The 17,531-nt window shown below is 41.1% G+C and overlaps 1 protein-coding gene across 5 annotated transcripts in view; it reads right to left on the bottom strand.

Moving 5' to 3' along the window:
* Positions 1-17,531, bottom strand: part of LOC117774437 (gamma-aminobutyric acid receptor subunit alpha-3-like) — an 84,989-nt gene that overhangs the window by 42,983 nt on the left and 24,475 nt on the right. For all 5 annotated transcript variants that reach the window (XM_034606862.1, XM_034606863.1, XM_034606864.1 and 2 more), the window contains exon 2: positions 12,911-13,017. In XM_034606862.1, coding sequence (XP_034462753.1) covers positions 12,911-12,996 — 86 coding nt within the window. In that variant the 5' untranslated portion in view covers positions 12,997-13,017. The remainder of the gene's footprint in view (positions 1-12,910; positions 13,018-17,531) is intronic.

Genomic DNA, 17,531 nt, shown 5'->3' with positions numbered 1-17,531 from the left:
AACGAACCAAAGGACAGCGAGGGATCTGGCTTTGTGAGTATAAGCGAATGGACTCAGGCGGTTTCCTTTGATAGATGGAGGAGTCAGAAAGGTCAGATTGTAAAAATGTTTGTGAAGAGTTTCTTGGCTGGACTTTTAAGTCGCACCTACTAGTACATCATGAGGTCAAAACTGATGATGATGGAAAAATCATCAGCCAGCTCATGAATTTGAATGAGGGCAGCCCAGCATCACTGCAGAGGTGCCAGTTTGGAGCGCTCTGGCACGAAAGCGCAGGGTTGGACCGACGAGACATCTGGCAAAGTGCTGCTTTGAATAGTCAAACACACGCAAGCACCCAGTCCTGGTGGACTATTTTGTAACATGAACGCTCGAAATAAAAAACAGACAACATCTCTAGTTCTGCTCCATCCATCTTCAGTATGACAACGTTAGGGGAGTGCTGCGCTAAATGGGTGAAGTCCTTTGATGTCAATGGCAGAGAAAGGTGGATATTGTCGTATTCTGATAAGAGCATAAGAGAGGATTAAAACAAACAGCCTCTTTGTCTCTGCCTCTGTCACTGTCATACCAACAAGCTTTTCATCTATAAAAAATTGGCAGCAGCTGTTGTTGCTGCTCATGCATCCTGAATTCAGAGTGAGCACCTTAGGAAATATGCCTCAACGTCTTCATCCAACTACACCATCCCTCTCTCCGAGGGTGCGTCGCCCCCTATGGAGTGACGGGTGTGCCACGGATGACTGATAAGAATCCTGATATCCTTCCACTGCTTAAAGTGCCTGGACGCACTCACTGAATTATCTTGTTGCTGAGTGCTGGAGGCGACCAAAATCGAATGGAGGGGATTAGTGAGCCTTGTGGAAAGGATATATTGGAAGCGGATGATTTTTTTTCCCTCGCTGCAGTTATGGAGGCACTGTTTTATTTATTGTGTATGGTATGTGGCAACCAATATTTAATTCCATCCTCCTGTCAACTAAATCCTTCAATGTGCAGAAAAAGGCATGGGGGAGGAGGACGTCTAATTAGCACATTCTTGATTATGTAATAAATAGTAAATTCCAAACTTGAATTCATGCATGAGTTAACCTTCACAACATAACTAATCTTCCCTGCCAGATCCTCCCACTCACATTGCCTCATGTCTACCAACAATAAACTAATAATGTTATGCAGCAGCACATTATGCAGCATATTGTCTGTTACCAATGGATGCCTTGTTTCCTTTAAATATAGGGTTTGTCTCGGGTTGCTTCCTTTCTTTCACTTGCCTGTTTCGAGCAGATAATATGTACAAGAGAAGCTGAAGGGTGGAATCTATTATCAGCTCACATACAGTGGCTGAGGCCGACTCCAGGGAGAACTGCCGTATCTACAGTCGTTCATCGAGGACAACATTTGTCATGTTACTTCTTTTATCCACTTTGGTTTCAGCATTTAAAGGGAGCAGCCCTAAAATGGTATATATTTAAATTTTTTAAGAATTTGTAGAAGGGGAACTTAATTTTTTTTATATAAATAGGTTTTATCATATCTTTACTGCAACAGACTCTCATAATGCAAAAAAAGGCATTTCTTAGCCATGCTAGCAGTGAAGCTGTAGGGATTGGTCGATCCATACTTTTGTCCAGAATGGAATTTCTCTGCAACTACTGAATGGATTAGCATGCAGATATTCATGGTCCCCAGAAGATTAATCCTAATGTTTCTGGTGTTTCCATTACTTTTCCTGTTGTGCCACCATATGGGTGCTTTCTTTTGTTTCGACCTAAATACAACTTTTGGATGCATAGCCATGAAAGTTACACACTGTCACCATTTACCCCCTCCAGGATGTATTGTAATAGTAATAACAATAATAATAATAACTTTCCATCATACTCACATGCTTAACTAACATGGTGAATTACCACGTGTGAGCATTTGACCACGCCTACAATATCTCAAAAATACTTCAGAACATAAGAACTCACTGTACAGAGAAATGCACAAAGGATTTTGTATCAACCTTCTGCTCCGGGTGAAGGATTTAAAGGGACTTTGTGGACTTTTGATTTATTTTTGGACACATGTAGTCTATAGACTTGTTTTGTAGTTGTTACATTGTTTAATTTATCTGTTCCTGTTGCTGTTGTGATTGTCTGCCCTGCCACATAGAGTCTCGCCTGTGCCCAAGTATCCCTACCTCCCTTATGTATTTAATCTCTCTGCTCTCCTGTCTCCTTGGTCGGATCGTGTGCTTAGTTACATGAGTTTTAGGTCCAGAGTTATATTTGCTAGCTATTTTTTTAGATTAAGTATTTTCCCTGCACTACTTGTTTTTATACAGCGGCAATTGGGTGCAGCTCTGGATTTATACGTGACTTTTAGACTCTTGGTTTTGTTAAATATCCCATCAATACACTTTTCACTCTACATCCACTGTAGAGCTGTTGACCTACAATGCTCAATGATCAATGCATTCCTCCCACAAACTTCCCCCAGCTTCTCCTGTGGGGCCCCCAGGTTCTCATACCAGCTGGGCTGCTTGTTTTGGATCGCCCCCCAAGGTTTTTTCCCAGTTGGCTGCGCGTGGAACACTTTGTTAGGCAGGAACCTTGGGGACATTTTCAGAAAATGCCTGTAACACGTCCACCGGACACACTTTGTAATGTGTGTTTGCACTGTACGCCAAGTTAGCCTATGTGTCCTGAGGGAAGCTCCCTTCAGAGCGCTGACTTTTACCCTCTGTATTGACTTGAAAAAAATCTCATACATTGCCGAGAGATTTCCAAAGAGTCTTGCTCAGTGCAGAGGACACTAAAACTGTTTCAACTCAGGGAAAAGGTTTTTTCAATAGAAGTTCAATGGCCCATTGACAGAGACGGCCAGCACTTCCTCCCCAGCATCTGTTTAACACTTCCATTTAAAGCAAGAGGTGGAAGCCAATTTGAGGGACTCCTTGGCCCATTGATCACCATTGGAAAGCAAACGTTGGGAACTTGTGTTTAACAAGCACAGTCTGTTCAGACAGTGAAACAAAGGGAGGAAAGTAAAAATCTATTGGAAAAAAATGTTAATTTCCAGCTGGTACTACCAACAAACAGCCCAACACTGCTGTTCTATACCCAGCAGTTGATGGTGTTCAGAAAACGGATGCTGTCTTTGTGGAAGATGACTCAATAATTGCTTGTAGCGGCTCAGAAGTTTATATTTGGTGAAGTTACAGAAAAGTGTGTTTACAGTTTGTGTACGATGAGATTTCTGATAAGTGAGATAAATCTACTCAAATGCAGAATCGTTTTTTTAACTGTAGAGCATCATTTGTTCCTGTCTTTAGTCTAACAGGTCTGGTCCATCGTCTCCTCATCTCCTCTTCTCATTCAGCGCACATACATCCTGTCTACTGCTCCCACACAGTCTAAATTCCCCAATCCATCGCTGTAAAAGCCTCTGCCTGACTTGATCTTGGATTTTTAACAATTTTCCTCCGTCTTGTTGTCCTTGATCTTTAACTAGCTTTAATCCACTGCCATGACAACCAAGGTCCCAGGGAGGCCAAAGAACTGTCTCCCCAGTGTCTATTCAGGCCACACACAGGATCCTCATTGGTCCTCTGAGAGGTTTAGGTTCACACGAAATGAAAAACTGCCAACATTTTATTTCAAAACATAGTGACAGCTACGTTGGCTATGTCCAGTTTTCCTGGCATTACATTTTAAACAATAATTTCAAGGTCATCTGTTTAAATAAAATGTAACAGTGACAAAAATAAAGGTATAATAAAGACATCTACAAGACATAAAGTAGGTGTGTTACTTTGAATGCCACAAATGAAATATGCTCGATTGAACAACGCCCTCGTTACAGCAACAGGGAATCGTCTTAAATACAGATCAATATTTGAACGTCTGTGACACCCACCTACTTTCGAGAATAAAAGCCATACAGCACTGGTAGGAATCACAGAAACACAATCTCCAGCATCAGCAGCAGTGAAGAGATCGTTTATAACTGTAAAAGCTGACTCTTTAAAAATGTGCTTATTTTTTCCGGTATATGGCAGGACCGGTCGACGAGTTCAAACGGCAAATCATTTCCTATAGAGCCTCAGGAAAAGTAGTTTAAAAACAAATCAAGAGCTGATGATCTTGAGGCCAACCCCCCCCCCCCCCCCCCCAAATTCAAAATCTGATTAAAATTCTAGGAATACAGAGTTATTTCATCCAGAGGAGGAGGGACAAACAGAATCCAATGAATCAGTTTATTGTAACATGTTGACACATAAATCCAGTCGTTACATTCAACGCTCCATGAAATTGCAGACCATTGAGTGCTGGTGTGTATCTTCTTTATAGAGCCTATACATTCTTGATTTAGTGATGCTGAAGCCACAGGTAAAGGGCACATACAGCAGGTTCTACAGCTAACATATGTATCCCCATCTGTCCGGGCAGCGTATGTCAGTGTTTGGTCCTCTGTGGCACAAAAGCTAAAAATACTCAAGCTCCTGTTTCTCATTAATCGCATCCTTGACAAGCGGTGTTATCCCGTTCATCGGTTTCCATCTCTCTAGCACGTGTGCTCTCTCCTCATCTATGAATGATCTGCTCCTTTCACTTTCTTTTCTCTCTTTCGTTTGTTTTGTTTGCTGAGCTAAGGATGTGTATGTTTACTAATTCTACTCCAACATATTAATCACAGGTATGCTGTCACACTTTAGAATAAAGGGGTTTTCCTCAGTGAATACATAACAAAACATAAATGTTCAGTTTTTCACAGTGACATTTACTAGTTTACTTGAATTATTTCATCATTCATTGTAAGGTGTTGTTACAACTGCAGTGAGCGCTCGTGCGTAGCAACCTATGTCAGTCACAGCGGGCTGTGCAGCACAACCACACTGCGACATTCAGGACATTCAGATGACCTTCGAGTCGCAGAGCCACACAGCTGCAGCCCCACCACCGTAGAAACTGGAAATATGATCATTACAACATGTAACAAAACACCATCGATGTCAATATAGATATATCAAATAACCTATTAATTAATTGATCTGTAAAATATCTACAAATACTGACATTTCTTAATCACGAAACATCTAAATTTGCCTTTGAGTTTACTATCACATGGCACAAAGAACAGCAGTGAATCCTCTCAAAAGGAGCTGGAATTTTGGCAAATGTGTCAAAAAAATGTCTTTTGAATTTAATGAAGTTAGGAGTTGAACTATTTTCCAATCAATTGGATTGTTATAGCTGAAACCTGCAGACATGGTATATAAATTCATGTTTATATGATGGTGAAATTCAGTCCTTTTGACAGCAAAACTATGGCTTTGAAGATGTTTCTGACGTGAGAAAGAATGAGAACATCATCCGTTTTCATCCTAGTGTCACTCGTATTTGAACCAAATTTCCAGAAATGTGGAAAAGAAAAGAAAATGCAAATGGATCTATTTTCCCATCAATCTGTGTTAGACAAATAATAGGGGTTGGATACATCAGAGTGGAAACCTGGCACCTCCACACACATCCGATGTTGTTATTGGTCATAATGTTTTGTCTCAATGAAGCAGAAGTTTCAATGTACAGCTAAGTCACATGTTGGATGTGTGTCATGATTAAGTCTATTTCTTCTGCACTTTGTTCTATTTTGCTTTTCTCACCACACATTAACTTTTCTATCTCGGCCATGTATAAATTCTTTAACTTCCAGAGTTTCTGCTCTCTTTACCGGGGCATTAATGGAAGGAAACGCACTTCATGTCACATCTGAAAGTTGCAGGTAGCTGAGCTGGATTAATGAGGCAAGGGAATTTGAGAATGGGCCCAGTGGACTGGAAACCAGGATAAATTGACATATTAGCGATCCCACACACCTGAGATGCCGTCAGAAGCTTAAGGGCTAGATTGTAATCGCTATATGACAAACTGGTGGCAAACATCACACCTCCACTTGTGAGGAGGTGGTAGAGCAACAGATAGAACATGAACTGTGAAGGAATCGGCCGCTATTACAGTGTCATCTATCAGCAGCACTGTTGGCATCTATTAGCCACTCATTTGTATTCTTCTTTATTAGAAAGAGAAATGTCTTCCTATCGGACAGCTTCAATATCACAATCAATACTTGAGAGTTAAGTGTATATTAACACAATTGACCGAAGTGAATACCCTGCACCTGTATGCAGATAAAACTCTATATCTTGACAACTTATAAATGTGTAAGTCATTTTAAAAGTAATCAATACCAGACTAGAAGTCATCACACATAGCTAATTATTGGACGACGGCCAGAGCCGGGACCAGAATGACTCAAGCGCCCATATTTCATGTCTGTTGCACAATCTTTTGTCCTTGGTCGACGAGTTAAAGCTGCCGACCGTCCCAGACGCTCATAGTAAATGTTTCCCTGCTCGTGTTGCACCATTATGGTAATACGACGTCAATAAACGTTACTGCCACTGGTTAACCTGACAAGGCAGCAAAACTGTCAATAAAATAAAACCATAATTGACTTTCTTTTATGTCGCCCAAGCGTCCCTTGAAAGACAAGCTAGCTGGATAAAGATAAGCGTTATATGACCAATTCGGACGCATTATTCGTTTTCTTTTGTGGGATGTAGTGCAGTCATTTTTCATGTTACCGGGACAACAAATAAATACCTTGAGGGTCTAGACTCTGCTGGTGCCCTGAAGAATGGATCTATTTTTTTTAAAGAACATTTAATTAGATTTCAAATCTATTGCAGTGTATGTTTCAATTAATACTGTTTGCTCATGTTTAACACACAATGAACAACAATCCAAATAATTTTATATAGACAATCAAATAGTCTTTCTGTCTACTAGGTATTTGACATAAAAGTTGACAAGTAATTGTCTTCAACAACTGACAAAGTGATTTTGAAGTTAAACAACCCTTCTTGTTCTCTGGTTATCTCCATGAAGGAGGTTACGTTTTCACTCCTGTCCGTTTGTTTATTGGTCGGTTCGTTGTAAGCAAGATAACACAAAAACTACAGATTGGTTTTCCATTATACTTGGTGGAAGGATGCGAAATGGGTCAGGGAAGAAAGCATTAGTTTCTTTAACATTGCAAGACCGTTTTCAGAGTTTTCCTAGAGGGAAATTCAGCGATCTTGATAAACCCAAAAGTCAGGAACATTTAGGGAACTTGTGTGTGAAATTTGCTGCAGCTTGATTGAATTGTAAAGGGACTGTTGGGCCTTGGCAGAGGTACACGCTCTACTAAGTGCTATTCTACTTTTTTTTTTTTTAATGTTTTATCAGAGTTATAGCAAAAAGCACAATGTCTTTTTGGCAGATGGTTGGATTTCATGTTTAAGTCCGACCATCTGTCAAAAACACATTTGTCTAAACCAAAGACAGAATGCTGGGTGCAATGTCAGTCTGAGGCGCCATCTGACTGTTTGGACTCATTTAGATTATTCCAGACTACACAATCTGGACTTTTGCCAATGGCTCAAAACTCCTAACAACTTCTGACGTGTCGCTTTAGACTTGTGTTCGCTCATACTTCGAGCAAACTGGTGAAATCTGGCTGGGTCTCGATACTACTTCATCGGGCCTACTTCAGCCTCCTGCCCAGTGTGCGTTCATCTCACTCCACACTGTGTTTCCATGTTTCCCTCTTGAGCTGCTGTGAGCACAAGCCGCATTCCTACTTGAGCCCCAAACCAAACATTGGTGAGTTGTAAGTGGGGAGGACGAGCAGCACAACAACAAGAACTAATGGAGTCATCAAAGGGTAATTACTCATCACTTACCGTCATTACCATTCTAGCAGCATCGATATAATAAGTGGATATTCAGTCAGTAGATCAACAGCTGCTGAGCTGTGATTTAGTTTCTCAAAAAGAAGCGACTATCTCGACTCTGCCAAACACTTGGTTTCTGAAAGCACAGGCTGGAGAATCGTAACCAGCTTCCCTGCAGGAATGATTAAATTGTCTGTTGCCCCCATAATGCTGTTTGATAAACCGCCAAAGAAGTCTGACACATTTCTTTTGGTTGTTAAAATATGCAATACAGCTGGTTTTGTGTGATGTTGAATTCCTTATTACTGCACATCTTTAGTGACTTTGTGTTTTGGCAACTGTTGGTTTATACTTCCATGATAGTTTTATCCGTATCACTTAATGAAATAACAATTTAGGGGCCAAATGTTGCTGTAAATCAGAAAGAAAAGTACATTTATTTCTCTTGTGTCATTGTACTTTCACATTTTCTCTGGAAAAACCCTGTTTACAAGACTCTGAGTCAGTTTGTGCAACACATTCAAAGGCGCAGTTACTGTAGGTTTAGGGATTTTAATCTGTATTGAGCGGCGTGTTTATCCACAGCTTTGCTTCAGACTCGGATTCTTCTTCAGAGAGGGAGTCGGGGGTGGATGTTGCTGGTGGCAAAGAATACGGGATGCGCTGAAACGATTGTGTTTCAGAGACAATGCTCAATGTGAAGTGAATCAGAGCCGTTTCCCGGAGGAAAAACAAGAAATAACCAACATAAAAAAACACGGAGATACAACTTGTGAGCTATCTTAAAACAACAGAAAACACACTTTGATTTAATCATTTCATGGAGTGATTCATTCCAGGAGACATCAGACATCCGCTTAGTATTGGAGGATTTCCAGAGCTGAGTGGTCTGCGTTCAGTGTACAGCTGTGTGGACACCTCCTGGGAAATCCATTCCTGTTTCAGTCTGATTCACGCATGCTGGGGATGTCCACTAATGGTAACTTTGAAGATCATTGGCCACAGACTTTGCTATGTCAATAGGAAATTGACTGAAAATCAAAACTAATTAGAGCACAGATCAATGAAAAGGTTTAAAGAAATTTCAGTTGGTGGATGGACGCTGGATTCACATGGCACCACTGAGCAACATCTCCCCAGTTGTTGACATATCGTCTGCACTTTCTTTAAGAAATCCAGCTGTGGGGTGGTTTCTTATCAGACTTACCAGCTAATATATATGGATTTGACAAAAACTATTGTTAAATACTATAATTAGAAAACAGATCAATGAAAAGAATTAAGAAGTCAGCCATGAGTTATAATTGAGATACAGGGAACCAGACAGGCTCAACAGATTCTTTGCCCAATTGTAGATACCGGTGCAGCGCCTGTTCTATACCTGCCTGTTTGGAACGGGCTGTTTGCTTGATGCTGATTACAGCTTTACTTTCTGAAACTAAATGTGACCTGCAGTATTCGAGCCGCGGTAAGTAAAGACAGGACTCAGTCCACAGAACCCCCGAAGCTGCAAAGAAGAGCTGTTCATTCTAATTCTACCAATTGAATTTGATAGTGCACTGCCTTGGGCCCGTAACAATACCCATGTCAAGTGTGAAGCTGATGAGAGGTTCTTGGGATATGCAAACCACAGACAGATAGATTTCTGGAATTGGTAGACAGATGATGATTCTGCTGCACTGTAACCCTCACCAGTTAACCTGGTGAGTAAAACACCTGACTGGCCACTTAATTTGAAACAATTTTCATTAAAAGCATATCGGGCGACTGCTGTTTCGTTGTCAGTAATTAAAAGCAGAAGGCATATATTGACCGATAATTTAACATTCGTCACGCCCAGTGAACCTTTGACTTTTCCTTTCTCTCCATTCCAAGAAGAAACAATTTGCTTGCTCATTCAATCAGCAAAGTGGCTCAGCCATGAATACATTACCCTTGTCTGGACCTGTGACACATTAACCTTGACAACGCAACAGAAACAGAATGTTATCTGTTGACCGGGTCACATCTCAAAGTGATGCCCCTCTCTGCCACGCTGTGAATAATTCATGCGAGACGGGGTGAGAAGGCGAGTCGAGGCTGGGCAACTTCAGAGCCAATCCATTGGCAAAGTGAACATATAGCACTCGTATAGCTATTGATTACGTGCCACGTCAGCCGGCAGCCTGGCAAAAGATTACAAACACAATAGACAACAAGATGGCCCGACTGTCCGAGCTTGTTAAGTGTCGACCGGAGTAGCGGGGGCTGGGGGGAAGGCGAGCTGACGGAATGAAAGACATTCACTAGGTGAAGATAAACACTTTCTCCTCATTTACATGTAATACATGGATTCTTGGGAATAATAGCTTAATCGTGCCTCGTCTCCCAGTGTGCGGGAAATGAGAAAATTTGGTGACGTGCAGAATGACAGACCCTTATATAGAGGATTTGTCTGTTACACCTGAATCCATTAGGAAAGTCTCCTTCCTCAACTGTAGTAAAGCCGATTTAGAGGCTGCTGATAGCATCAGCCGGCATCAGGGAGGGAGCAGGTCTCAGAGAGAAACGGCTCCGCTGATATCTCGATATTCTGGGGAGCTTGTGCATGCTAACGTTCTCATTTCTAAACTTCAGCAACTTGTATTTTTGATGGCCTGTCACCTTTCGGATGCAAATTTCATCTTTTGTTTTTTGAATTTATTCAGAGGCAGCAAACACAAATGTTTTCCTCAAATGAACTAACGTGAAGCCTGATTTACAGCAGCACAAGTTCAGCTGAGTATAAAGTGCTAAGTAAAGCCTGCTGTGCAAGGATTGCATATGTGCACAACATCATGTTTAAGCAGAAAGATTAACATTTGCAAAAAATCCTTGTCACTTGCTGTGTTAGGCCCATGCATAATGAATTGAGCCCTGCTGAAAAGAGTGCGGTGACAGTTTCTCGTTCCTGTATGTGTCAAGACTTCATACATTTCTATTATTAACTGCTGCTCTCATCACATCTATTGATTTTCCATTTTTTCTTTCATTAACAGCCAGGGCACTGATGCCAATAATTCAATCGTCAATCTTCTTTATGGCGTCATGTTGAATAGTCAAACCAAGGTCACGTTTCAACACTGAATATATTAAATAACTGTGTTTTATTTGACAAGGTAGCAGTAAGAGTTTGGGCAGTGGTTGAATGAGCATGTTTTATATTTCCTGTGGTTACATATTATCTGTAGATTATAGAAGTATGACCTTTTACGCTGTGTTTATCTAGATCAGAGTCTGCAGTGAGTCAGCTTGCCGACAGAATTTTAAAATATTTTGGTTGCTGTTGTGGCAAACTGGCACCTTTTATTTTGGAGTTGTCGGTTCCATCCCATTCTTGTTAACATGATATCTCAAGAACACTTCAAATGTTGTACAAATGTTCACTTGGACTCAAGGATGAACTGATGAGAATGTGGTTGTCAAACGTCAAGGTCACTGCGCCCTCCTCTCACGAAGCACATGTTTTGCCTCGTGAACCTGATGTCTCAAGAATGCCCAAAGGGAATTTGTTTTCTATGCTTGGAAAATACAAGTTGCATTGAATCAATAAACCTGTGTATTGTGTGTGTTTGTGTGTTCAGATATGATACAAATTTTGATGCCTGATAACAATATTTCCCTTCTCTCCTGTCACGTAATGTGAACACCTAAGCCTTGAACCTCATTCCATCAAAACTAGGACAATAGGCTCTACTCTTCTGGGAACATTTCCCACAAAACGTTGGGGGATGTGGCTGCAGGGCTCTGCTCCCAGGGCTGACACTTATTTTGCTATATTTGCGTACAATTATATATTATTTACATTAAATGTACATTGTATAACTGCAGCAGATCATTCAAAGTAATTTGTATGAGCTCATTTCATCCCAAAGGTGTTGGAAGGTTTTAAGGTCAAGGCTCAGTCAAGTCACCCCACACCGATGATATTCTAGATATATTTATGTGGATGAAGCTGTCAAACAGCAGCTCAGTGGTTCAGGTGAACTACTATGTTCATTAGTGAAAAAGAACAAAGAGTAAGGCACAAACTTAACATGCAAAAAAATAATTTCATAAACTCTTGCCAGGTTTGGCCTGCACCTTCCCCTGGCTCCACATTTCTTTTTAATATATGTAATTACAAGCGCTGTGTGCTCCTAATAAGCACAGAGAGCCAAGTGGCACCATGACAAAGCAAACTGGGCTAATCCCTGTCATACCGTTCCGATTTCCTTCCCCGGTCGGCTTTCTACCTGGCGCAGGGAGCCTTTTCCTATTGCGTGCAAAAATCGTAAAGTGATTTTTCACGCCGCTGCATGCTCCCTGCCACAACACCTTACCTTATCAACAATGCTAACACGGCAACCTGTGCGATCTCTTCATTTGAACTCACGAGCGGTGAGTTTAGAATGACTTGCACAAGCTGGAGCTTCTTCTTTTTTGCTGACTTTAACACACCGACTGGAAAAAATGTGCACAGGACGCAGGAGTTAAAAATGCTGTGAATGGAGAATCACGGCTGTGGTCTGCTGCACAATGCAAATTAATTCACCAGTCAGTGAAATTGAGACTGGTGCAGATACGATGGGTGGATATGTTCACTTTATTTTGCCGTGATGCTGTTTTTTCCCCCAGACCTTATGTAGGACAAGGTGGCATGGGCTCTATTTTAATCCCTGTCCAAAATATCTGAAAAATGTGAAAGCCACAGTGCTGTCCAGGAAGTCCTTGAGATCGTAGGAGAAAACACAAAGAATGCTCTTTACTTCTCAGGTCAATGATAAAGATTTTCCTTGCAATCCTGCACTTTATTTTATTTTATTTCATTGACCAAGACCGTTTTCAAGGTGTGGTTATTTCTTCCGACAGACTGACAGTCACAGCTGGGACCTTCTCACCGTGCAAAATAACAAAAACAAGTCGTGCTTTTCCTCTCCTTGCAATATAGATGAACTTTCGCTCCTAATGGTATGATCGCAGTGTCTGCCGCAGCAGTGAGCCTGATTAATGAAGGTGGATAATACAAAACACATCACGAGAACATCAACAGCAGAGGCGGAGATGAGGGAAGGAAACGGGTAGAGGGGAGGGGAGGTGGTAAACATCCAGCAGAGGTGGAGAGACAGCAGTGTGTGGCGGTACCTGGCGTGAGGAAGGAGGTTGAGGAGCAGGAGACAGATCCACAAGCCCAAGTCCAGAGATTTGGTCTTCCAAAGTGCAGCAGCCATATCAGTATAAACAGAAGACCCCTGTGGAAATAAGAGCAACAGCTATACTCAGTGGATTGACTCAATTGATCTCGATATGTTTATAGTGACAGATAATCACAGAGGTGATGGACATCAAATGACCGACACATTGAAGATGCTTTCATTCTAATTGTTCATTTCAAATTCAACCCTGCTTTGTCTGGTTCATATCTTTGATTGATTCATTTGGTTTGGATTATGTCTACAAAATGTTTAAAACATTTCTGAGAAAAGATCTATTTGTAAAATTAAACGTGGCTCGCATAAAAAGAGAAGAGTTGTTTTATGAAGGTGCTATTCGTTTTTTGGCCACGGGCAAGACTTGGATGTGCATAGAGGTTTTATCGTTCTCATCACAATCACACAAGTCGTTAGAAGCACAACACAATAATTATTGATTACTTGTCTTATACATGACTATCTGTAGTTACATGTTGATTGCTTCTGTTTGTATTAGAGAAGTTAGATATCGATTCAGATACCTGGACTTGGATGCAATACCAGTGCATTTAAAAAAAAGACAATTATATAATGTAATTTAACATCTTTGTGCCGCTAACCCTGTATTAAGTGATGATTGCTATCGTTGTTTGTTCTGGCTCAGGTTAAACCCCTTTGAAAAACAAATACATCCATTATATAATAGAACTTCTTTTATTAATTAATCTCACAGTCATAACTGAAAAACAACACAAATATATGAATCTAGGAATACACAACTATAGGTTTCTTTAAGAAGCTGTTAAAGAGCTGCCACAGTTTATAAAGATAAAGATATTTTAAGTGTTAAACCATACAGTAACAGTATAAAAAAATAAATGAGATTGCTGATGCCTGACCCTTCATTTTGGGCATTTCTGATGCAGGTATCTCTAAATATTATGGCCTGTACATATATTTAATTCAGTCACGATGCTGGAACACAGACTACATCATCAGCACCTCCACAGTAACTAGAGGCACTCAGAGCTTCATTTATATGTATCACTTTGCGCATAAACCCATATCACCTCATATGGAAAACTAGAGCTTATGGATAGAGCAGCCGCAAACACAGCTGTTGTCTCACTGAGCAGTAGACCTGCATCATTTTCTGACAGTAATTAGCTTTGCTTATAATGTTTTTCCCGGTGCTCGGTGTCTCTCTCAGTCTCCAGCTGCTGATCCTAAACAAGTCTGGTTAACAGGTCTGCTTTCAAACTCATATATATTGCTTTATTTGTGATAGTCAAACAACTATTCCGACATTAAGCAGGACATCAGACCGGATTCATATTCAGTTTCATTATGAATGTGCCGGACGGGGATTAAGCCTTAGTTAGTCCCCACGGTGCTGCTGTCTCACTTCTGACTTCTAATATACTGATTAATGAGGATTCTTTAATGATTCTTCTATATCTGCTTTTGTTAAATCAAAAATTTTGAAATGAGGTCTGTTCAGTCAGCAGCTCTTGATTCAGAAACAAGAGTGGGTGGAATATTTGGTAAATTCAACGCAGTTCCTTATTTTATCTCCAATGTGTTATTGTGTGATGAAATCAGTTTTTATTAAGATATGTGGTTACAACATCAGAAACCCTTCACTGATTTCCTATTTCAGTAGTATACGGGTTCTATATGGGTTCGTTGTTTCCCCTTCAACATTGCAGGATATTGCACTTTTTTCCCATGAGTGTAGGGGAGGGTCCAAAAACAGTTTTTTTAAACATACTGTGACGCACAGCCAGCATCATAACCATGTTTTTTTCATATCAGCCCTTTAGCTTATCTATACCTATTACCCTCACAGGCATGAGGATAAGCAATGTCCGTAGTGCTACACAAACTGAATACATTCAATATTAAACAACCCATCTAAATATCCCCAAACCAAAACCAAGTGAATAAATATAAAGCTCTGAAACAAACATTATACAGCTGTACACATGTAGATCCCCTCCTCTATATTGTCACTCTCTGGATGTTGCATATTTCTGACACACTGTAATTATTGGTAATTGTTATGAGGAGGTTGCAGTCTGGCAGTTTACAGAAGGACTAAATTACCTCTCATTAAAAATACATGCACGCAGAAATCGGCACGTCTGCTATTGAACGCTGCCTGAAAAAAAGAAGAGTAAAGAAAATAAAGAAAACCCGGCAAGATGAGGGAGAGGAAGCCAAACATCTGCAAATGACTGAGGGACGGCGTTTACGTGGCCACTCGAGCATACGACACGCGTGTAGCAGCTGTGTCGCACTTGAAAGGCTTTCATTGTGCTTTTGTGAGACTCACCCCTGCTTTGCTGCACCATACAGAGACGAGATCAAACACTTCCCTTGGGGCGAAAACAGTGTGCTCCCTGTGTTCCTGCACAACACAGATCATCGCACGAGGAGTAAACAAATGAACGGACATAAAGACGCACTTCAGCCTAATGTTGGAATATAAAAGCTGCAGTAATAGCGCCCCAGCCTGTGACCATTCACGTACGGCACAGTTGTGAACGCTCCGAGATGAAAACGCCGCGCAAAAGCCATCTTAATATTGATTGTAGCTCAACGCCGAGTTAAATGAAGAACATAAGTCTTGATCCTGGCAGCGAGTAGTGTGAGCCAAAGGCTTCTGACTTAGCGGACCATTATTTGTTACGTGTGAAGACCCAGGGCTGCAGAGTTTCTTGCGGTTTGCATTTTGGATTCTTGTGGGGTGCAACAAAAGGTAAAAACTAAGCTTCGATGAATAACATGATCATCGGTACAAGCCTTGCTTTCTGCGTAGGCATCCGATGTAACAAAAAAGCTGCAATGCCAAAATGGCTGAACTATTTTGACCACTTCCTCCCACTGAAATGAAATGTGCCAAAAGATTCTAGATACAAATGTTGTCAACGTGCACACATCGTGGAGCCAGAGTCGCTGCTGTAGCAAAGAAAGTAGTGCGATACACCCACTCAACCAATCACGAGTCGGTCTCAGTTGTCAATCGCGACATTTCACACCGTTTTTTATAGCTTCAACTAGCACTTGACCGTACATCAGTGTGATAAGAACTACTGTAACAAAAAATGTCTTTGACGTGTACTTTGACTTTTTAGTTTGGTGCATGTCCTTTGCACTAACATGTCAGTTTATAACCTATTCTGCAGCTAGCCTCCAGGTGGAGATCAAGAGGCGTTGACTTCACTTAATATGTACACTAACACTAACAAGGTACATGACAAGAGTCAATATGTATTGTCATTTTGCATCGTAAATCCAAGAGCCACAAGGTGTTATTGACGCACAGACAGATGTTTACAGTCATCTCTGTTGACCTTTGACTTGAGTCCTTCTGGCCGTAAATAAAAGATCCATCCATCTATCTTCTGTCTTTGACTGACAATAACTACTGTGGGTTGCTTTTGTAACATGAAACAGAAATAATGACGGTCCCACACAAGCAAACATTTTCCAGCGAGGTAACCTGACCTGGATATCTCAACCAGAAATCGAGAATACCCAAGTTGTTCTACATGCATTCACCCAACACCCTGTAAAAAAATGGACCAGTGGCCACATTTAGAGCAGAATCTCCTTATGACCAGATGTCTCATGCTCAAGGGCAGGCCAAGTTCCAGACTGTGTTAAATTAAACCAATCTTCCCAGGCTCAATAAAAGCTGGGAAACAGAAACATACTGCTGTTCCAACAGCTTGTTTTTCTTTTTGCACATGTCAGTGTTTCTTCCAGGATTCTTTCAGCACCAGGGGCAGCCTTCAAGGGAATAACTCTGATTACAGCCTTCACTCTATCAGGGTGGCTCCACCTGGCCCCCTTTGGCTGCGCCACTGCCTTGAGGCACATTACTCTGCGCTGGTCAACATGTGATTCTGCTCCTCTGCTCTTTTCTTATCACTCACACTTTGAGCTGATCTTTATAAAAACCTGTTGTGCTAATATTTATGTTGCTGGATCAGCGGGGGCGTCGCTTCACAAACGCCGTGACACATTTATTTACTGATTAATCGATGGTGTCTTATCATGAATCCAGATTGCACCGGTCACTTTAACCCTGACGTCCTGAGTGTCTGCATAATCGTGATGTGTGTGGCAGATGAACTGCGTGCGCACAAAATATTGGTCTTTGGGCAATGTGTGTAAATACGCATCTCATAAACTGTAGAGCGAATCAAATTAAACCGAACCAAAAGTAAACAGTACAAGTAATATACGGGTCCTAATAACTTCTGATTAGTGTTGGTGTTTATTGTTAATGTGTTAAGTGAGCGCAGGTCAGCGGGGGAGTGTGGAGGGAGAACAGACCGCAGGGTAATACGACGCAGTACGAAGATACCGGGCCCATATAATGTGTGTCTGCCCTAATCCTGAAGCAACTGTGGCAATAATTTAGCAGTGGCGGGCGTGCTATTGCAAAATGAGTGTAGTGGGAACCCTGTGTCATATTAGGCATCAGTGTTTGCAACTATAATTCTTTCTCTACGTTTTGTAAACTGGCTTGAATTAATTCTGAATTGTTATTCATTATCTGAGGA

The sequence above is a fragment of the Hippoglossus hippoglossus genome, chromosome 14 (assembly GCF_009819705.1).
Source record: "Hippoglossus hippoglossus isolate fHipHip1 chromosome 14, fHipHip1.pri, whole genome shotgun sequence".
NCBI classification, from domain to species: Eukaryota; Metazoa; Chordata; class Actinopteri; order Pleuronectiformes; family Pleuronectidae; genus Hippoglossus; species Hippoglossus hippoglossus.
The sequence above is the reverse complement of the archived record's forward strand: the minus strand, read 5'-3'. Positions and strand labels throughout refer to the sequence as shown.